Source organism: Caloenas nicobarica, chromosome Z (genome assembly GCF_036013445.1).
Source record: "Caloenas nicobarica isolate bCalNic1 chromosome Z, bCalNic1.hap1, whole genome shotgun sequence".
Taxonomy (NCBI): Eukaryota; Metazoa; Chordata; class Aves; order Columbiformes; family Columbidae; genus Caloenas; species Caloenas nicobarica.
In genome coordinates, this window is record NC_088284.1 from 25,990,473 (window position 1) to 26,013,793 (window position 23,321).

The 23,321-nt window shown below is 45.9% G+C and overlaps 2 protein-coding genes across 2 annotated transcripts in view; both read right to left on the bottom strand.

The window, feature by feature from the left end:
• Positions 1–3,101, bottom strand: part of CDC20B (cell division cycle 20B) — a 33,135-nt gene extending 30,034 nt beyond the window's left edge. Inside the window, exon 1 of the mRNA XM_065657411.1 lies at positions 3,039–3,101. Within this exon, the coding sequence (XP_065513483.1) occupies positions 3,039–3,101 (63 nt within the window). The remainder of the gene's footprint in view (positions 1–3,038) is intronic.
• Positions 3,102–20,362: 17,261 nt separating this feature from the next.
• Positions 20,363–22,719, bottom strand: MCIDAS (multiciliate differentiation and DNA synthesis associated cell cycle protein). The gene is made up of 5 exons (XM_065656902.1): positions 22,501–22,719; positions 22,125–22,197; positions 21,529–21,743; positions 21,266–21,376; positions 20,363–20,821 (listed from the first exon to the last, which is right to left on the bottom strand). Exons 1-5 carry the CDS (start codon positions 22,717–22,719, stop codon positions 20,363–20,365), a joined length of 1,077 nt encoding a protein of 358 aa, XP_065512974.1.
• Between the last annotated feature and the right edge of the window lie 602 nt (positions 22,720–23,321).

Sequence of the window (23,321 nt, forward strand, 5' to 3'; positions counted from 1 at the left end):
GCAGGAGATGGGCATGCACTTGGCCCATAGCAGCTAAGGATCCAGTGAGGTATTTATAATAACAGTGTCTATATACTTGTCTCAACAGTGATGTGTTGATGTGGCAGTGTAGTCAGTTGCTGGTGTATGAAGAACAGCTAACTAACAATACACTGCCTCATCACCGCACACAGCACAAGGATCACCCTAATTCTGCAGGCTTTCACAAATGCTGATGCTCTTCCTCTTCCTTCACTTTGCAAGGCACATATAGCAGCACCCAGATAAAGCAAGTAATAACAGAGTTTTGCATGTTGTAATTGCCTGAGGCGCCAAGATGAGGACAGAGGTAACGAACACTCTGTTGCCTGTGGCAGTGTTTGATAGAACCTTGCAGTGTAACATGAATCAAAAGGATCAGTGTGCTTCTAGCCTTTATTCTTCTGAAGTATAATATTATGTCCTCTTCAAACTGTGTCTTCTGGTTGGTGAGACTATGTACACTTGTTTCAACGTATTGCTGTTCACAAGTTAAGTTATTCTAAGAAGCAAGGGGAGAAGAAAAACTCTAAAGGTGACTTTTTTTTTAATAGAATGGAAAAGTAATTATTTTTCAGACATACATTTAGGCAGTTAGTGAGAGTGCCTTTAAGTCTTTAGAGCTTCTAATTACTCAGTAAAAAACTTGCATTTTGCTAAATATGTTTATAAAAAATTTAAAAATCAAAATTTAAAACTCATCTGAAGTTTTTAACATCACTTCTTTTGCTTTAAGAAACCTTCCAACACTTAAAATTGTTTGAATTATTTATCTGTTTCAAGTATTTACAAACTTCTGCTACCTTCGTATTGAAAAGCAGATGAAAACCAGAGTCTGAATCAACTAAAAATTCTCACAATTCCTTGGATAACAGTGGATAATGGAAATACAAGATACTGCTACAATACCAAAAATGAGCCTCTCAAAAATAAGCAATAATCAGGTGGACCCAAAAGATTCCTTATACAGAAGTAGTAGCTCTCCACTTTGATGATCAAGGTATGTGGAAAAGGATAGCAACTGCATGTTAGCTGATGTCAGAATTTCAACCAGCTAACATACACTGCCATCCCATCACACACAGATGCACCACCTGCACTCCTGGAAATTAGAACCCTTGCACTTTGCAGAGGAACCACCTTTAAACAGCGGTGAGCTGGCTATGCAGCAGGTGACAGTGCAGAAGTGACTGCTCTATCCAGATACAGCAGCCAGCTAGCAGTGCACTGCCTACCAGACACAGACTCCATGCAGAGACAGATGTCTCAAGAAATAACATACCTGGAAATATACATTATTTTCTACCTAAATTCAGCATTGCTCACCTGTTTTGAGGTTCGAGTTTCATATATGTATATATACAAATTCAAGTAGTAAATACTGTCATGAAATAAACAGCACAGGTAAGTTTCTCATTCAGTAAGACCTGAATTATAGTATAAAACCTATGTGGAGAATGACTAGAATTAGATCCCAGACTGCCCAAAAGGAACTGGATAGTGTTGCAAACAATTTCTTGCCTTAGTTGTATGAGCACCAGTATAGTATGTTATCTCCACAACTTACTTAGCATCATACACATTCACTTCAGTCCTTTTCTCCCTTGGGCATCCATTTATGGTCCCTGGTGGAACCTTGACCTTGGTCTAGATGAGCCCAATCTAACTCAGTATAGCCAATTTTAAGTTATTTTGAAATTAGAATTATCATTGGTTACACCATAGTGCAACTTAACTTTAGGTGATGAGCCACAGTGCACCTCAACTTAAGTAAACTTAATGGAGGACACATAAAGATCCCAAGATTCAAGCTTATGTATTTAGGCTGGATGGAGGTAAAAGTTTACCTACAACATCCATTTTGATAGAAAGCCCTTTGAAGTCATGCTGAAAAGCAGCCACCAAGTTAGATACTATGTATAAAAGTCTATTAATACCAAATTTGAAGCCTTCTCTTTCCTTCTTAAAAACTGATCTTAAATCACTCAAAATAAATCTCAACTCCATACAAAACACAAAACCATTTATACTTGCCAGAGTGCTGCTGTTATCAGCCACAGAAAAGCATTGCCTAATTGACTTCTGTTTGCTCCACACCAAGAGGAGGCCAGCTGAGTTTTCCACGATGCTTTTGAATGAAACAACATGGAGCACAGCTAGCAGCTGTTGACACATCAGACACAACAGCCAGCTAACATGCACTGCCAGACTGTTACATTCTCTTGAGTTTTGGCCATTCATTGCCCCACACTACCACTCCCCTAAAGTCTCTTCTCCTGGACCCCAGTTGGTGCTCACTTTAACAACATGGCTTTTCCCATGGGGTCACTTACATAAAATATTTATGTTGGAGTGACATTCTCAGCATGCTGGTGGCTGCATTTCTGTACTGTTATTGTACATAAGGGCACATTGCTCATCTCCCGCTTCGGTATTTTCAGTTTGGTCAATTCCTTTTACGCCTTCACTTCCCACTCTACCAGTTTGCATATTACAGTCTCACCAGGTTTTGTGATTTGTGTCAGCTGCCTTGTATTTTCCCTCTTGCTTACCAGCAAGCATATTGTGATTAATAGGTCTCCCACCTATGTTCCTACAGGATACACAACTTCTTTGTTGTCCCTTTTGTCTTTACCAGCCTCTAAACGTGGACAAGTCAGCTTGCACTGACCATAAAAAGACAGCTCTGTAAATCCACACAACCCATTCAGTCAGGTCAAGTAACTTTTGCTTTTAAACAGCAAGCAGTCCCTCTAGTGCTGAAGGAGAGAAACCTACAGGTGCTTTTGATTCCTCCCCTCAACAGATGCCATTTCACCATAACCTGTGTTTTTCTGACCTTTCACATGCCACAGTTAAGGAAGTGTGATAAGGATTAATAGGAAAGGAAAAAAATGGTTTTTTTTTTCCCAAATAAGTGATTTTTGACAGTTTCCTCCTCTCCCTCCCCCGGGAATGTAAAGAGGGGTGCTCTGCAGCACAGTGCACACAGGAGTGCGAGAGCCTGCGCCTGCCCTTACCTCGGCCGCTCTCTGCAGGCTCTGCTCTCCGCTCCACTCCATGTCCTTTCCAGGTGTTCTCATCACTTCCTCCTTGAAACAAACACAGAGGCACAACACTCAACAAACGCGTGGCTCACAGTTTCTTCACTTTAAATCACCCTCTGCCCAGCCTGGCTGCTTCAAGCCTGCCCTGGGAGCCACGGCCCTCGGGACCAGGCAGGGCCTGCCAAGCCGGCTCCTCGCCGGCGATCCCCCCACCCAGGTCCGCACCGGGCACCGTTACACACAGCAAATCCTCATCCCTCCTGTTCGTCCTCCGGGCGGGTCTGCCTAATTCCCACTCCATCTCCACCCGCGCTGACTGAACCCACCGCCGCCCCAGCCGAGGTGACCTGACCTCGGAGTGGGTCTCCGCAGGGAAGACCGCCAGCCCATAGGGCTAAACGGCCGGGCAGGTGTGGGGAAGGCAGCCCGCACGCATAGCCATCTATAGGGAAGGCAACTTATAGCCCAGGCAGCGCTCAGGGCGCCGGCTGCTGCTGCCGGGGAGGCGGCGCCAGCCCCTCCGCCGCACACGCCGCACCGCTCCCCCGGTGGCTGCCGCCGCCCTTTAAGCAGCCCGCAGGTGCGGCCGGCAAGGCGGGGATCCGCGGCCGGCGAGGCGGCTTGGCCCGGCCCGGCGCGGCCCGCCGGCGGGACGCAGCGCGCCCGGGCTGCCCGGCGGCGCCAAGGAGTGGCGGCGGGCGGCGGCAAACGAGCGCGGCGCGGCGGGTCCCTCAGCCGCTTGCGAGGAGGCGGGCAGGCGGGAAGGGCCGCGGCCGGTGCCGGGCGGCCCTGGCTTGTCCCCGCGGACGGGCCGGCGGCGAGGCCATCGCCCCGGGCGCCGCGCTTTGCCCCCGCCGGGGCCGGTGGGTCAGCTCCGTGCCCTCCGGGGCGGCCCCCGTGGCCGTGCCGGGCTCTCGGGGTGCTGCCGCCTCAGCCCCTGACCGGGGAGTGGAGCGAGGGCAGCATGGGCACGCTCCCCGTGCAAAACCCCTCATGTCGGTTTGTTCCTCACTGAGGTTTTGCCCTGCGGTCAGGAGTCGGGCACGACCGCCCCGCAGCAGCCCCAGAGCCAGGCCTGGGGAGCGGAGCCTGGCCGAGGCGTTCAGGCCTGGCTGCCCGAAACTGAGACCGATGGCACCACATCTCTGGGCAGTGGCCTGTCCTTCAGCCACGGTCCCCAAAACCAGAACTGTGCAAAACCTAACCACCGCCAAACACAACCAGACTCGTACCCTGCAATCATTTACTTCAAAGTGACAGGCAAAGGCAGAAATGGTAGGAGAGAGTGTGAAGAACCAGTTTATCCCCAGCAGATGAGCTGCTTATGGACGTGTTTTCTGGAGTGCCAGGTGAAGTGCCAGGTGACGGGAGTATTGTATGTGCCCTTAGGCACTCACTTCACCTGAGAAAACTTTAGCACAGATTTGGCAGGAAAGAAGTCAAATGTTTTTGTTGGAGGATAGGGTTTAGTTAAATCCTAAGAGATAGGAGATACCCCCCGCCCTTTTTTTTTATACAAAACAGTCCTTTTTCAACCCTCGTATCCTTTCAAAATTTGAAGTTATGCCTCTTGGGCTTTCAAGAAACAGAAGCTGAGAGCCACACAGCATGTAGAAGAGACCATTTTCCCTCTCTCTAGCTTTTGGCTCTGAGAATCAACATTAAAAGTGTTATTTTCTAAGAGTAATAAACAGAGTGCTGTGGCAATGAGGAACGACATGTGCCGGGATGCAGGCAAGGATGCGCACGGAGGCAGGGATCTTGATCAGGAAGGAGCCCAGAGCTGGGCAGAGCAGAGAGCTGAGCCAGGCTGAGGCCTTCTTTATTAGCCATTGACAATTTATAGGATTTACAGATACGGCCCTGGACTAAGATTTTTATCAATAATTGTTATTAAAAACACACCACACTCATGTCTGTTTCAGTTACGTTCCCACTCATTCACAGACCAGGCCCAACGACATTCACACGTCACATGTACTTGGGGGCGATTATCCAGCCCGAGATACCATTCTCACAAGTCTGAGCTATCACTATTATGAGAAACATACTTCAGCACGACCTGTCCAAGGCCCTTTATATTTTAACTAGTTGCTATGATCTAATTATGTTAGTACTGTTTCTTCATTGACTGTCCAGATGGTCATGTTAGTATTGATCTTCCTTTATCATCCAGGTGGCTGGAACCGCACATCTTGCTTTCCCACGTCTTTGCTTTCCCGTAGGGTGCCACTTTTTAAAATGTGCTCGGTTTTCTTCACTGTCTTAGAGTTTCACATTTGTCTCTCAGGAAAACAGGAGAGATTTTTCTAAATTTTCAGTTGGAAAAGTATTATTTGAACAAAAAAAAAATTCTCCTGCAAAAATCTTCTCATGTAAAGTACCATTTCCCACACAATTCTGTTTCTATAGCTGCACGCATCACATCTGCACAAGGACGTCATGTAAGCAAGATGATGGAGGAGAATATTTTTATTGATGGCTGAGTTACAGACAGTAATTAAACAGCAGATGATAGAGCTGTTTTGCCAAATCAAAGTAAAGCTATTTAGAAAGTGCCATTTAATTATCTGACTTTGTATCAGTGAGGACACAGCTAGGCACACCCACGGTACAAAGAGACTGAGTCACTCAGCACCATTTTAATGCATTCTGTAAAACAAACAACACACAAGGTTTTGCTAGAGTACTGCCACAAAGGATTGTTTGCAACACTTCAGTTCGTTTAACTGAATCTGGGATTTTCCTGCAAGAATAACGTTCAGCAAGCACAGCCAACTAGTGCTACCCTGCCTAACAGCAGCTGCTGGCACGCACCACAGAGCAGGCTCACTTCATGAATCAGCAGCACTCCGGTGAAGTGTATTGAACTGTTACCTATCAGACCAGTGTTTGGGCCTCTTAACGAAGCTCTTGCTCACACTGAAAAGTTTTATTTCAGATGAGCAAACCTGTAGCCATGCAATTTGCTTGACAGTGGGAGGAAAGAGGTTGCAGTCTGAGAGCTGTAAGGTTGTAAAATGGAATAAAACCCAGAAGTCTTTCAAAGTCGATAAGTTTTTGTTTGAGACAATTAGGATTAATTAATGCAGAACAAGGTATTGAAGACTAAATAATTGTTGTTACAAGCAGTGATTCCTGCCCATGAACCTTCAACTCTTGCATGCATGCACCATAAACCAGTTACAATAGAATATTTGGAGCTTTTTTCTGTAAAACTCCCTCTGAACACTGATTAGCAAGTGGAAAACATGCCAAGATACTATGTTTGCTAGTAGCCTTAAAATAAGTAAATCCTGAAATGAAGCCAGTGGTAAACAAAATCCAGAAATAACTGAAGTGCTGTGGACAAGCCTGAATGGCTTTGTGTTTGTTAAGAAGGATGTGTTGGATTGTTAGGCAGGTATTATAACATCAAAGATATTCTTAATACTCTCTTCTTCCTTTGAAGCGCCTGGTATTTTGGAAATGATGTGGTAGGTAAAAGCTCTGTTGTCACTTAGAAATTGTAACGGAATTTTAAACAAATGAGTTTTGTTTCAGAAAAGCTGTCCACGGCTAAGCATATCACTTCTAAAACACTTCCAGCATCTCACTAATGTGTCTTCAGAGTGAAATGGAAAAGTCATCTTGATTTGGTGTCTTCATTTCTTTCTCACTGTGGACTCATTTTAGGCTCCTCATTATGGAACCTGTGCAGCCAACTGCTCAATTATTTCACTTACGTACCAGAAACATGGGTGAATTTTTGTAGCTCACTAAAAATGTTCTGAAGCCAGCATGTAGAAACCATGTAGTTTGTCCCTGATGGCAGCAGATGGTGCTGATATGTTATTGTTTGGTACATCCTTGAGAGCCGGTATGCAGGTTCTCAACTCCATGGTAACTTATTTTCTTCTCATCCACTCTCCTTAAGGTCTTTTGGTACTGATTTGTCATCATCATCGAACTTCAGAATTTATCAAGATAAAATACGAGTTTATAGTTTGAAGGTGAGATTTGGACATCAACAGCAAGCTCACAATGTTATCAGAGAATTAAGCACTGACTGAAACAACACATTTCAGGAGAAGCTGGATTCATCACATCCAGGCTGCTGAACAAGGACCACTGATACTTGTAGGGCTCAGGTATCTCAGGATGTGATAATGAGGAGGCTCCTTGCCAAATGATTGCTGACAAGGGGTGATGCTAGCTCACACCAGGTTCCGGCAAATAGAAAGACCACAAGAGCTGGTCATAGGAAATTCTCTTAGATGCAACAGGTCACAGGTTGTCGGCTTGTCAGTGAAAGAGAGACGTAAACAAAACTGCTCTTTAGATAAGTTTCTAGGAAATTTTTGCTTAAACCAAAGGCCTAGTTAGAGAAACCTTCTTAGCTAAGGAACATAGAGACTTGGACATTTACTAAATACTTTTCCAGAGAGGATGTATTCACTGTCTGTGATACTCAGTTGGATGAACTGAGAAAGGTGTGATGTATTATGTTAAGAAAAAAAATGACCCTTTTGGAAGTGTGAGAGCTCTGAATAAGATTTACCACAGTTTTGAGTTGCTATTTGAAATAGATGGGAGAAATTTGTTTGAATGTATTTTAGTGAAAATTTGTTTCCATTTTGCAGTTATGAAATTATGAGAGGTTTCTGGGAACCAAGGCCTCTAACCTCCTGCCAAAGAGAAAATTGTGTCCCAGCTTTGTTAGAAGCTCACAGAGCAGGGGTCTGGAGGTACAGAAACAGCTTAATTTTTCTTCCTATATTTCTTCTCTGTTATCTCTAGCTTTTCAGCCAATATCCCAGAAAGATCTCAATCTCGTTGCCTGCTCAGTCATATCAGTACTGAGATGCTTCTGAGTGTGTTAGAGGAATGGTTCTCACGGTGGTAGGGGGGAAACCATCGGGACTCCCTACATGACTGACAATTGCAGTAGATAGTTTATAAAAGGAAGCTTTGACCCTCAGGAATTTCTCTCTGCAATGGAACTCAGAGGAAGGATGGGGGAGGAAGGAGTGAGGAAAGGGAAGGGATTCGGTTCACGTGGCTGTTCCCTGCACACTGCAACAAGCAACCCTTGTTTAGACTCCAGTTTGAAATACTGTCGACCAGGCAAGTGGAATATTCTGGCAGTGAACCCACAGTTTCATTTCAGCTGCACAAAGCACAGGTTTTTAAGATGTTCTTCAGAGTGCAAGGAGAAAAAAACAAACCAAAACAAAAAACTTCCTGCTTATCTGCTGAGATTTACCTCAAGCCATGCACTTAACATCTCAGTCCAGTAGTCAGCTCATCAGACATCTCCCATTTCATTTATCTTTGCAAGCACAGTAAAAGTGGTTGTGAACATGTGGGGAGTGAGCTCTGGAAATGACTGCTCAGTGGGCAGATCAAGAGCTGTCCTGCTGGGTCATCCGTCCCAGGCCTTTCTGCTGAGTTTCTCTCTTTAGTATGTACTCCGTTTTCCTGTGCACCTTAAGAATTCGTTTCAGCACACCACTGCTACAAAGACGGTCTCAGTTAAGGCTTCCAACATGCCGGAATCCCATGCTGGTTTTGGGGACTACACACAACATACAACTACATTTTGTTTACCTTGGCTAAACTCCAACCCAACAACAGAACATCTGGGTTCTTTGCCAGCTGCCAACTGTGTGCCTAAATCATATTTCAACCTGGAATCCCGTGAGTCTGGATTAACAAACTGCCAAAATGCCACTCACATGTGGTTCTTTCCACGGCTTCTTTAGCAGCTTCTGTTGTTAGCATGGTACTTATTACTACATTACTATAAACTGCTGTAAGTTATTGTAAAATTAAGTTATGCATAAAAGTAATTATGGCTTTGAATAATTATGGATTGTAACTACATCCATGGCTTCGGGCCCCTGTTGTAGATGATTCCTCTCAGTTGCTCTCAAGAGACAGCGCAAGGTTCCTAACATACTTTCCTGGATAATGGCAATTAAATATATACCTTCAAGACCAACTGTCATCTCTCTTTGCAAACATGTTTCAATCAAGTAATTGCTGAAGAGGTCAGCTCCATCAGCTCTGAGTTCCTGGCATTCTGTTGCATCTCCATACCATTTTCCATGGAAACAAGTCTCTGGTTTCACTTCAAAAACTAATATTCATGGAATTGGGACAGACTATATTTTCAATATAGTTGAACCTATAAGCTAAGTTTTAAATTAAAATGGTGGTGGTGTTCTTTGGGGTTTGGAGGTTTTGGGGGGGAGGGGAGGTGTTGGGGTTTTTTTGTGGGTTTTTTTTAGTTTGGTTTGGTTTTTCTGTTGGGTGCTACACTCTTTGAAAACAGGTCGGTAGTTACAATCAGATATCACTCACTATTGAGATACTGACTTCAGCAAACCACTGACTGAGTTATGTAGTTTGTAGTTGACATAGGTTAATCAATGTCCTAAGACTGTGTTCTTACAGTTAAGCACTTTAAAAACTTAATGTGTTGCAGATACGTAGTCTGTACCTAACTCCATAGTAGATGTTCGTCTATTTCAACTCTTTCAACTTTTTAAGCTTCTAAAACCCTTTCTTGATACTGAAGGTGTAAGTGTAGGTATAGGTCACATCATCTCTGTCCATGACAATATGTGAAATTCTGTCCCCTCACAGCAAATTCAAGTCATTCCAGCTCCTCTCAGGGTCAGCGAGAGTCTCCAGTCCTGCAAAGACCGTGGAACCACCAGATTCCTGAGCCCACTCAAAGGCCCACTTTCCCTAGGGGAAACAAACCTAATAACAAAAGAAAAGAGAGGAACACAATATGAACATATGTACAAATGAAGTTATGTTGGAGACTATCAGACTAAACAAGAATAAAATGGTAGAAAACATTTATCAGTAAATATATCTGTAGCTATTTTATTAGTAACAACTTTCACACAAAGAACCCAGTGTAAGCAATTCACCTATTAGTTTTAGCCTCATGTCTTCCTTTCCTCTTTGTTTTGTTGAAATGCACTTGCTCTGCATTGTACACCCCAGAACATCCTGGCGTATGTGTTGCCCGTTACTGTGATAATGTGAATGCATATTTGATAGCTCTAATTAGATTTCTTAAGAATACTGTATGGAGGTGCTGTGTACATACCTTTTATCAGCTATGCAATCGTCCCTAGAAAACCAGCCAAGTGCAAAGGAAATAAGAAGGAGGAGCTTCCAAAGAGAAAAAGGAACCAAATCAGGGGTTTTACAAAGCTGAGCAGTGGTGCACCACAGGTTAAATAGTGATATTGTAATACTCTTCACCTCTCGCCACAAAAATGGTGCAAAATGACCCAAGGATTCAAACAACTGTAGGAAAACAAATTGAAATGTGTTCAGAAACTTCCTTTATCTGTTTATTTCTACCTGAGGTCCACCTGAGTGAGGGAATTACAAAGCTACTTCTTGGTTGATGGAGAGTGAAGGCCATTTTGCCCCATTAGAGCATAGCAATATAGGCTGCCTTCAAGAGAAAACTCTTTGCTGCCATGTAATCTTTCAGGCATTCAGCATCAGTCTATATTAATAAATAGTCCTATGAAATCCTCTCAGGATTCATTAAAAGTTAAAAGCTCCAAGGCCTGAAGCAGAGAACTGACCTGCTGATTTTGAGCAAGGGGGACACTTTTCTGTAAGTGATATAATTTCTTTTATTGCATCCCTCATTACTTTTACTTCATACAGCAATGAAATACTGAAATGGAAAACACTAGAATCGTGATCTCTAAAAATGTTACTTTAAAAAAAACCCTGCCTTCTCTTAAACCTCCCTATTGAAATGCTTTAAGAACTAACATATCCTCAAATCCTGTGAGATCCACACCTTACCACACAAACCATACAGACAAAGCCATCACATGTATTGCATGATTAGGTCTAAGTAAAGCAGTCCTGCTAAAGTCACCAGGCCAATTTGCATACTTGCGGTTAAGTGGATGTATTAATGGTTACAGACCTCAGGCCACGGAGTCCTCCTGTGTGCACCCCAACAGCAGCTCAGCTATTGTCCGTGAGAGCTGGGACAGGCTTTGGTAAAAGGTTTATCTGCCTAAAAGTCATAGGGGGATGCAACCAAACATGTTGGCACTGGGTATGGGATCAGGATACATGCCTGTGGCAAAAAACATTAATAGAGACAACTGTATGAGTCACATGCAGTGTTTTGGTAATGCCCGTCAACTCCAAGAAAGGAATCTGAAGCCTGGAGAGGTGTCTCTATAGACTGGCAGTCACATGCTGTTCTACCCACACCTGGAGCAGTAACCCTTCCACAGTCTGACCCACGATGCTGTTGGGAGGACCTGCCAGTACTGAACAGCCATACACCAACACAACTGAACAGCTGCAGACCACTCCTGCCAGCTCCGAGCACAGGTGGAGCCAGTGCTTAACTCTCTGCCCCTTGCTGAGTACACAAACCATAGGTTGCCTACACAGAGCCAGAGCAGTGAGGAAGAAGGCCATCTCGGAGCAGATGCAAAGACAAGAAAACCTCCACACTGCACTACCTGAAGGGTGCATTATGCACAGGGGGGGCTACCCCAGCACCACCGTACCCACCTTGAAACAGCCACCTCTAAATACATCAGATGAAGGGTCAAGACCCTTCTCTATGGTATCTTACAGGTTCCTCTTGCAAAAGCTGAGAAAGACTTGCTATGTCCTGTTTTAGCAAAGCCAAAGTTGGTGCTGCTTTCCACTACCTACTTTTTATGCATGGGCCTCATGTTTACAGCACTTCCCTGAAAAGCAGTAGGTCCAGAAGTCCTGCGTCCCAAACCAAGACATTGCAATGCCTCAACCCCAGCTGGGTTGTTACCTCCCTATGTAACGTTGACACTGGGACACTGGTTGTCAGGTGTGTGGTTGTGTTTTGGAGCATGAATTGCTGTGATCAGATTTCTCTCACAGTGGATTTGTGCAACCAGTTTTCAGCAGTTACTGTCTCCATTTATTATAATGGAAGTACAACCTTCCATACTACTGATTGCCTTCTCATTTGCCTCAAACTTCTGCCTTCACCTTTTTGCCTTGACTGCAAATGCTACTGCTATGTTTCTTGCTTGTGTGTCGTCTCTCTTTGCTGCTTATTTTTTGTTCCACAATTTTAGTATTTTCTTATTGAAAAATCTTCAGTATGAGCATTAAAAGCCAGTGCAAATCCCTCCGTACTTCTCTCCATATCGTAGTTTGTTTCACTCTTGATTCTCGCTGAAGAAGTTTCCCTTCCTGTCAAAATCACTTCTAAATCTAGCCCTTGTGTATTTACTGGAATGTAAACATAACTGAAAAACATAATCTTGAAATTATGCCCTACTTGCTAATTTGCACTGTACTGAATACTAGTAAAAGGCACCCTTGTTTACACAGGTATGTTTGCTTTGTGGTAAAGCATGCATTGAAGCATTTTGTTTAAACAAAGTGATTTGATTAGATTATGAGGCAGTTTTCAAGAGCATCTGACACCCCGAATATTCATTTGATTCACTAACTCTTTCCATACATTGCTTAAGGTTTGGAAGAAGAAGCATCCTGTGAAACAGAGAACTTGACTCATTGATCTAGAAGAAGAACGCAGGCAATTCCACAGGTGCTGGTAGTTTCACAAGGTTAATGGATGAGGACTTAGGCCCACAAGCAGACGAAGTTAAGGACTAAAACACATTTATGGTTCCTCTCTAGATGGGTCCTCTAGTTAGTTGCAAAAACTCAGATCTGATATCTGTTTGCTGATCTTTGTTTATTTTGTTAAAGTCGGACCAATCTAGATGCTTGCTTGTTGGGCTGTGTGTGTGTGTACGCAGAAGAGAAGGAAGGTCTACACAAATGTTCAGACTGGCTGAGCTGCATCTCTGTTTTCCAGTTCCTTGCAGCTTCATGCACTACAGTGAGTTTTGTCACTCATGTATGTGGTTACTTTCATTCCTGAAAACGTCTTGTGGGCTGTTATAATATCGTTCGACATTTTCCTGGGAGATATGTCACCAGTGCAATAGCTATGATTTTCTTCTGCTGCCTCAACTGTACTACTATGACCAGTAGAAGTTACACACAATATATTAAATTCCCTTGTCTTCTACAAGATGTGCTTCAGGTTTCATAGAGTGGCATTACCTATGCCTGCAGTAGTAAGGAGTGAGGAGTGGCATGAGAACATGCTTGAGGGGAGACTAACTGAGAACCATCTCTAGCCTAGGTGTCTGGAGCAAATACCCATTAGCAGTTGAGGTAAATTAGATGAGCTCCTGGAGGCCATCTTTGGTTTCATTTCTTCTGAAAGGAATCCAGTTGACAAGCTTGAAAACTATTGTGCAATATGAAATCAAAGTGGGAAAGATGGGATCAAGCATGGTGCTTGCTCCAAACACACATTCTTCATCTGGACTAAAGTGATCATGTTACTGCAGCCCTTATACGGCTGAATACTGCCAATGAACAGCTTTCAAAGTGTCATCTCCAGCGCAGCTGCCCGTCTTCACCAGATAGGTACCCTGCAGAGTGAAACAGAGGAGACAGCAGAGGAGGCCAAACAGATTCCAGCTTTATCTACTCCTGATTTTCTACTGGTGCAAATTAGACTTCATGCAGATAAACTACTGAGTGTCAGTGAATAAGGGCCCACCACTTCCTCCATACATTTCAATAGTCTGGAGCCAAAGTCAACAGAGAATATCTTCCATCAAGTTTTATTTTATCTCCCTAAGTGATTTTGATACAGTCACTCAAAAGAAACAAACCAAACACCTCAAAATGCCCATTGTAGTTGTCTCCAACAACTCATGGAAAGTTGCTTAATCAGTATAACCAAGGAAAACAGCTTGGCATAATTGCAAGTTCATACCTTCCCATCCTGTGTAGCCCGATTCAAAGCCCACAGAAGGGAGTGACAGCCCCTTTTATTGTTTTGAAGGGGCTATGGCAAACATGAACTATCCAGGTAGAATACTAGAGAACTTCTAAAGAGATTCAACTGGACCATGAGGATTTCCAAGATAATATCTTAGTAACTAATGAGAAAATAACCAATTGAGACATTAATTATTTCATAATATCCAGGCTTAGCCTCAAATGCTGAATGTGTGCTAAAGTATGTTTAAGAATTTGTGTAGGAGATCAGAACTTGCCCATTTGCACAATAAGTGGGAAGACCTTTCCAAACATCCACATCTCTACTTCTGCCCCAGTTGTTTGTTAAACTCTTCTGTGAAAGGCTGGCTGGGATCAGTGCTCCTTACACTGACGTCTTGGCCATATTACAGGTTCTAGACAGTAAGAAGAAAAATAATTTTTAATGCAGTTATCTGAATTAAAATTAAAATATCTTCTTTTCTTCCTTTAAATATTTGACCATGAAATTCTGTGGGTTTTCTGCCACCAAAAGAGCAAAACAAGGCAAAAGAATGCACACTTTCAAAAAGTGTCTTTGGGCAGAGACTCTGGGTTTACAGAGCATGTAACACAACAGGACTACGCTTTCTTGCCTCTGGGCAAGATAGTACAAGGCAACTTAATAACCAGACTTTAAGAAGGGAGGAAGACAAGTAAGGATAAATATGTTACCAAGCATTTTTTTGTGTAGTTTAATTTGAACTTAATGTATGCGCTGTCACTAGCACTTTTTTATGTATTTTGCCACTGGGGACTCAATAAACCAAATTAAAGCTTAGCTCATAGGACTGTGTTCACCTCTAGTTCAATGTGAGTATGGAAAGCTGCATCTCTCTGTCTGGACAACTGCATAGGTACCCATCATCAACATAATCTAGGAGGTCTCAAAAATGGCATTTACCCTCCTGTCTCCTCCCACCTTGTTGAAAAGCGACAAGTTTATGGCCGTTATCCTTGCAGAGCACAGCTGAGAGCAAGTCTGAATAAAGAGATAGGTTCCACACTTCTTTCTGAAAGTCATGTGGGCAATATTTGTGCTTTTTCTTTTGCTACCTAAGTCTGTAGCCCAATTTGCCTCCATTAATGGTTTAGTCCTCATGGATGCTCCAGCAGTGAACTGACAATTTCCTTCTTCCTCTGGAAAGCGGCTCTCGTGGGAAACTACAGTTGCAGACAAAGAAACAATATCTTGGGTAGTTAAGATTGTTTCTAATCAGGCTTTCTAAATCAGGAAAAAAGATGTTAAGTGAGGTTCGTGTTCAATGGAAATCCTGTGCAGAGAGATACAGTTCTGGGAGTTTTGGTGGTTGTTTTCTGGTCCGGCTAAATAATTTTCAAAATTGTGGTAAATGAGACTGAAGTTACAAGTATAGGGCCAGGTACCAGATGTATGGTGAGGGACAGTTGTTTGGGCTTTTTGCCACCGTGCCCATGGACCTTCAAGGGCAGTTTGTAACCCAGCTGATCCCAGGGCTGCAGCCCAGTCTAAGGTACAGAAGGAAGCACCTGTGCATGGGTGAGGTGGGCATTCACCCATTTCTCTAACATTTTTGTCCCCTGTCAGGGACAAAGTCCATGCTTTTGAAGTTTTCCTGGTTTTAGTTTTGCAAAATTTTGGTGGTACAAATCAAAATGGAACTAAGCGATCCTACATTTGAATCCAGCCTTTCTTTGCGTTTTTGAAGTGCTTATATTTCATCTAGGAAGAAAACAATACATAAGTGAGATAAACTTTACTTATTTGATAACTTCACACATGCCAGAAGCTACAATTTAAACTTCATAACTTTGATACAGTGCCCATCCTTTGTTGGACACTTATTCAAATGTGTTCATAAGCTCTCGTGGTCTATGTTGTAAATGTTGACTGAAAAGAGAGTAACAATATACTGAGATGTGTCTTTGGTACAATAAACAGGTTAATCTGGCTAAATCTTTCATTAACATGGGAAAGGTTTAGTGCTGTGACATTTTTAATCGCTTTATTTAAACAGCTGTATACTGTCCAGTAAAGTGTAAAGAATACTTTTGTACTGCAGCTTAGCTTTAACAAGTTAAATGTATTTTCTTACAGTAAAAAAGTCACCTTATGTAACCTTAATGATTATTAATGTACCTTAACAGATCTTTGACCACGTGTTAGAACAGTTCAGTGATCTATTTCGACCACTCAAAGTATCCTGACAGTAGTGGCAATTGACTTTGGTTTCCTGTTTCCACTCCACCTGAGCTAAAAGAAGCTGAATCACAGGGAGTAAATTTGCTAATTCATGTTGTATTTGTTGCCAGAATAGTAGACAACTGAGCATCTGGAAAGGAAAGAAACATTCCCAAAGGAGTTATGATTCAAAGTAGAGTTGTTTGAATAACTAACACCCAATGGAAAGTAACCAGGCAAACCGTGACTGTGATATGTCAGAGCACCTGCTAAACAAATAAATATAAATTATGATAATCTCTCTAGTTCTGGGCATTTACGAAAAGAAACAAATGTTTTCAGCCAGCTTTTTATTTTTCTGATGGCTTATTCATATGCTCAGCCTTTTTCTTCCTAAATCAATGTTGTGTAAGAGTTCACACAAAAGTAACAGCATAGTATTTATAAATACTTTCTGCAGGTTCATAGTTCTTCTTGTAGGTGTTGATTTTGGTGTTAATGCAAAACCCCAAAATGAGAATTAAAAACATGTCATTTTGAGGATGTTGAATCCATTGCTGATATGAAATTCTACTCGTGGCAAGTATTTAGTGTAAAACAAATACTTAGCTACAGATCTGGATTCCACTTGCTCTGAGTTTTGTTCAAATTTAAAAGGGATTTTTCTGCGTTATGTGAACAATTGGACATGTTGTTCTATTTAATCCTTTCAAAAGCAGCACCAAACTTCAGGGGCTAAAACTAACATTATATTTGTACACTGCTTCAGTTTTAACACCATGCAATTCATACTGAAAACACTGGAAAGCTTTACAGTTTGCAGATATTTTGCCCATTTTTGCATTTCCCTTCTTTGTTGTTTTGGGGTTTGTTTGGTGTTTTTTCATGTTGAATTTGTTTTGGTTTGGGTTCGGTTTGTGGGTTTTTTCCCAATGGTTGACTCTACCACCATGCTGGGATTGTAAGATTTGGAGAGAGGGAGCAGGAGCTGAACATGGGGTTACAGTGTCCAACCCACCAGTTCTGGGTCTGTTTTGGGCCCTGGTGTAAGAACACAACACAATAAGATGACCAAGGATCGGGCAGCGTAGGCTGCCTAAGACTAACTGCTTGCACCAACGGACTGAAAACCTAGAAATAAAGGGAAAAGTTTTCTTGCAAAACTTCCATGATGGCTGGCAAACAAAATATGTTGTGATTTTTCTCAGCGATAGTGTAAAGTCACCTGTCTGGTGTCTTTCATTCAGAAAAGTATTCTTTTAAAAATATGGTTCATTATTCACAGTGCTGTGAACCCAAAGGTCACCACTAACCAATTTGGAGTACAGCACAACAGAAAAAAAAAAAAAAAGAAAGAAAACAACGACAACAACCACCAAAAAAAAAACCTGCAAGGGATTCCTTATAAGCACTTTTTAAAAAAAAAGAAACAACAAACTACAGAACTGAGTATAATCATGAATATAAATGCCTTTTTCTGGAAAAGTTTAGTGATTTGAATTATGTTTTTAATGTGCAGATCCTGATCAACTTCTAAAGTCCTTTTGACAGCAAAATGCTACAAAACCTCCAGTTTGGCTTGCAACGTGCTTCCTTTCCTACTTCTCTTCCACGCATGCTTCTCCTCACCCTTAGTTCCAATGTCAACTAGCTACATGGGGCAGGATGAGTCAGAGCACAGAGAAGAGACAGAACATGGTTACGAAGAGCAACCTGAGCAGGTCAGGGAAGAGCAGAGGAAGCTTACTTGTGAGCAAGAACAAGGCTCATGAAATGTCATTGCATGTATTTTACTTTGCTTCTGCGGGGGGCTTGGCTGGCTCCCTTCACCCATTGCATGGACCGTGCACCACCAGGGAGAGAAAATCGCAGTGAACATAAACCACAGACCAACATGTTCTTCAGTCTGTTACACTTTTACGGCCAGGGACTCGGTCCTGCCCTGGACACCGAGTGTAAAGCCAGATCTGTTCAGACATGACGTTTTCTAGTGGTGGGCTTAGAGCTTCTCCAGGGATCAGCTTCTGATGGAGCAACCACGAAGCATGAGTGTGCATCAAGGGGCCAGGCTTCATCCCCTGTCATCCCACCAACTGCTGCCTGACAGAACGACAAAGGGCACTGGGAGCCCTTTTAAGTTACTGTTGACAAAAGCAGTCATCAGCTTTAATCCGTGCAAGACATTTGTCCACTTTCGATGAAGTTCCTGTAAGAAAGTGAATGGATAAGGGTGAATTTGAAGTACACCTTTATAGTTTAAAGATGCTTATAGTGTACCTAGTTGCATACCAAACACCTTTTCCTTTTATCAGTTATATGTCTGTGTGTCTGGTGATGCTTCTGTGAGTCCCAGTGAGAAGTGTTCTGGTCTGATTAGCCAATTTTTAGCCTTTCCAATTAACAAGGATTAAAATTAAATACTTTTTAAAAATATATCTGTGATTATTTTCTATTATTTTCAGATCACAACTCAAAATTAATCAAGGATACTTTTAACATAGAAACATTATGAGTAAAAGTAATCAGTAGAGACTCTATAACAGGTTAACTGCAAAAGTAAGTAGATGAACATGCATTTGTAATTCTGAAAAGACTTGAAGTAGCAGCAAGAACAACACTAGTGACAATCAAACAGGCTGATTATTTTATTGTTGCATCCTATGAGAAGTTTTCTTGTGTCACTTTATTTCTGAGAAATTAACATGCTTATGAGCATTACAAAGTTGTACATACAACATGTTTTGTTTTTCCCTTTGTAAAACACATGGAGAGGAATCGTAAATATCTATACAAGGTGCCTGGTATTATCAGTTTGTCCCCTTCTGAATTCAGTGCAGCCAGCCAGGTTTTGTCTCTCTTGGCTGCTGCAGAACCAGAGTTTTAACACAGCATTTTGACCAGGGTGGCAATGGTCTTCTCCTGAAATACGAACTGCTCTGGCGTTGTCACAGGGCTGAGCCCTCAGTGTCCCAGACAGGGCTTCAGCACCTCCCTGCTAGAAAATGTTGGTGCCGCAGATACACAGGACCACGGATACGAAGGTGCACAGATACTGAAGGACCACCTTTGCAGTCTCCTAAGAGCCACATAACTACACATCATGCTGTCGACAAGAACCATTCTCATTCCTAATACAGTCTCTGTTTGCCAAAAGCACAACACCTGCAGGGCTGCAGCTCCCCGGAGAAACCTGTCACTGAGATGGTGATGTGGTGCCATCACCTCAATCATCACACAAGCCTGTCACAGTTGAATTGCTGTTAATGTGCATAGACCCATGCAAGAATACTGGAAAATCTGAATATTGAAAAACAGTTAACTTCACAGACAGAGAACCTCTACCCTGAGTGCAGCACAGTGCCTTCATTTATGTGCCACAGAAGAAGAAACTTCAGGTACCATTTCACAAGTGCTGTTAGTGGTTCAGCTTGCAGACCAGTGGGTGCAAGTGAAATGTATCCATTCAGAACAATTTCACGTTATTCATGCTTCTCTTTACTTGACATAACATCGCATGTTTTATTCTAAAATTTTCTGCTGCTTCAGCATGTCAAGCAAAGTAAACATGTTGATGCTCAGTTTTCTGTTATCTTTGCTCTAATTCATTCTGTAATGAAAGAAAATATGCATGCCTGATGCTAAACACTGTGTTTACATTAAATCAGTCCAAATAAATGGCAATTTTAAGCACTATTTAATCGTCCATGACACCAAGTGCAAATACACACCGACAGCTGCACACGTGAACAACACAAGTGCAATTTGTAAACATTTTGCATGTAAAATTCTGTAATGGGGGAGGTGTATCGTGCTCAAACCACTTTGGATGGTCTGTCCATTTTCACGCCGGCCAACCACCACCACTATTTTATAAGTCCCATTTTTTGGCTCAACTGAGTAAAGTCACCGGATAAAACCGGGCAGATCTTCATTTAATCTCTACATTCATTAGATTCATTAGCAAACTACTGAGGGCGAGCTGCCGACCCGGAAACCACCACAGCTCTGTGTGAAGCCTGGCGACCCCAGCAGTGCCCGAGGCTGGCCGTCCTCGCTGCCGCCTCCGCCGCGCTTCTCCCTTCTCTTCTCCGGCCTCCAGCGACGGGGAAAAACCGCGAATACCCGTTTTCGAGGAGAAAAGGGAAGCGTGCGGCCGGGCAGGGCGTCCCGCCCGGTGTCACGCTGCAGCAGGCCCCGCTTCGCCTTGTCCGGGACACGCGTGGCCGGGGCGTCGGGGGTCCGGGGGCTCTCAGCGCGGCACCCAGCGGAAGCGGTACCCGCCGGCGGCGGTGCGGAGGGTGAAGGCGTTGCCCTGCGGGAAGGCGAGGGTGCGGATGCTGCCCGCCTCCCCCAGGGCCGCCCGCAGGCTGCCGCCCTCCTCCGGCCCCCCGCCGTCCGGGCGCGGGGTGGTGCGGCCGGTGCGCAGCCCGCGGAAGGCGCCGTGCAGGCGCGGGGCCGGCCGCGGGCGCTTGGCCGTGGGGCTGCCCCCTGGGCTGCTCCCCGGGCTGCCTCCCAGGCTGCGGAGCGCGGCGCGGCACTTCTCCGACACCTCCCGCAGCATGGCATCCACGCCCGCCGCCTCGTCCCACGGCTCCGGCCGCCCGCGCCCGCCCCGGATCGCGGCTGGGGCGGCGGCGGGAGGCGGGGGCGGAGGATGAAGAGGAGGAGGAAGGGCCGCCTCGTCGTCGCACTGCGGGAGCATCAGTGTCTGCCAAGGGGAGAGAGCGCGACTTCCGCGGGCTGTGCCACACGGCGCATCCCCGCACCGCCTCGCCCTGCTCCCCACCGCCCGCACCGCACCGTCCCGCACCTCTCCGCCCCACACTACCCCATCCTGCCCTGAACTGTGCCACACTGTTCCCTCTGCGCTACTCCATGCCGCACCACTTTAACCCACATGACACCAACCCATCCCGCACCACCTCACCTCACCCCACCACACACTGCCCTCCGCTGCCCCACACCATCCCATCCCACACCAACACACCCCATCCCGACCCACGTTTCCTCACACCCCCACATGGCCCCGTCCCACCTCATGCTGCTCAGCCTCACCCCACACCCTGTCCCCTGCTGTCCCCCCTCAGTGCACTGTCCCCAGGGGCCAGCCAGGCTGTGGGGCAGTGGGGCCAAGTGGAATGGCAGCACTCACATCAAGGATTGCAGCCAGCTGCCTGGCCTGGATCGCCAACTCCTTCAGCTGCACATTGCTCTCCTGCAGTGTCACCAGCTCCTCCTGCTTCCGCGTGAGGGTCTCCTGAAGCTGCGAAGGACAAGAGAGGACAGGGTGGTTGGGACAGCCCCACTGCCCAAGGGCCAGGGGATGCTGTACACCAGGGCCATGCAGCTGCCTCAGCAGAATACAAGGGAGAGAAACCCAGTGCAGGCCCTTGAGGAGTACTTGGGGGTTCCTACCTGGCTGTTTGCCTCCAGAGCATCTCCTAGTGCTTTCTGGTGCTGGTCTGCCAGGTCCCTCCAACACGGCTCAGGGGAAGGCAGGTGCTGTGGGGGCATCTGTGCCAGCGTGCTGCTCTCCAGCTGTGCGGTGCAGGGGACAAAGGCCACCTCCTCACCAAGTGAGAAATCAAAGTCGGTGTAGTCCAGTGGTGGCGGCATTAAGGTGGATGCTTCTGGAGGGAATAGCCACAGGCATTAAGACAGAGGAGGTTTTCACATCCTCTCTTCGCCCTGCCTCCAGCACACCATCCTGATTCAGAGCATCCCACTGGTGTCCTGACATGCTTTTACTCTGCTGTGCCAGCTATGCACCCTAAATCTGTTTGGATTTAATTTCTGTCTCCCATTGGGGAAGGCTCAGTGCCAGCCCAGGTCCCTCTAAGGGGGGCTGCAGGGACAAACTGCCTTACAGAGTGTCCCAGGGTGGGACGAGTGTGCAGTAAGTGGGCATCCAGAAACCCCAAAACCAGAAAAAGAGGAGATTGAATACATCATGACTGGTGATGTGCACACACAGGCATGTTTGGCTCAAAAAAGGAAAAGTATCTACTTGCCAGACATAAAATCATCGACAGCATCTCTGAACTCCTGGAGATCAAACTCTGGTCCATCCTGGAAGCAGGGATCCTGGAAGGGGTAAAGATGAGCAGGGCCCAGGGCTCAGATCTGCCTGTGCTGCCCACTGCTGCCTGTACTGTTTCGACAGTGCACTCAGCACTCTCCCATAGCCCCGACATCCCTGGGCACCTGTCCCCTGCCCTGCCCCTGCCACTAACACATCTAACGCATCGGACAAGATGCTGTCCTCCACTGTGCCCATTTCACCGTTGGGAAGACTGAGGCTGGGGGGATTGCTAGTAGCCACTGGCTTGAGGAGGCTACCCCCATGGATATCCTAGCCAGCCAAATCTGCCCCAGCTGGGGGGTTACCTGCTGCTCGATCACAGGGCTGGCCGGGGTGGTGGGAAGGATGGGGGCACAGGCTGCCAGATCCTGCCAGTCGATGGTGGTGAGTGCTGGGGACAGTGAGAGACAGCGGTGAGAAGCCCGGGCAGGGATGGGCATAGCCAGAGTGGTGCAGCGATGTGGGAAGCATGGCTGAGGTGCATTCTCAAGGGCACAGCTAGGTGATGCAGGGCTGGAGAGCATGGTGGGGGCACCTAACGGGACATGTTGGTGGGCAAGGAGAGAGGGACATGGCCGGGGGGACACGGTGGAAGGCATGGTGAGAGTGTCACGGCTGGGGGATGCAGGGCTGGGGAGCACGGCGCGGAGCACGGGCGCGGTGCAGTGGGAGGTGCGGGGAGGGGGACACGGCCGGGGGTCAGGGCTCTCGGCCGCGGACAGACTCACCGAGGGCGGGTGCGGCGGGGGCTGGCGCGGCGCCGCTGCGGCGCGGCCGGGGCGGGGGCGCTCGGGGGCTCAAGGCGGCCGGGGGGGTCCCCGCCGCCGCTCCACCGGGCCGGGTCAGCTTCTTGGCGAGGCGAACGGGCGGACCCTGGACCCTGTTGGGACAGATGCTGCCGAAGGCCCGGCGGCGGCCGCCCTGTTCCATGCTGCCGCGGCGGCCCCGGCACCAACACCGGCCCCGGCCCCGGCCCCGGCCCCGGCGGGCGCCCTCCGCCCCGCTCGGCGCCGCCCCGCGGGCAGGGGTGCAGGCGAGGGCGCGGGGAGCCGGGGCCATGCCGCGGGCTGCCTGCCCGCCCTCCCTCCGGCGGGGCGCGGAAACATCCCGCCGCCTCCCGCGGCCG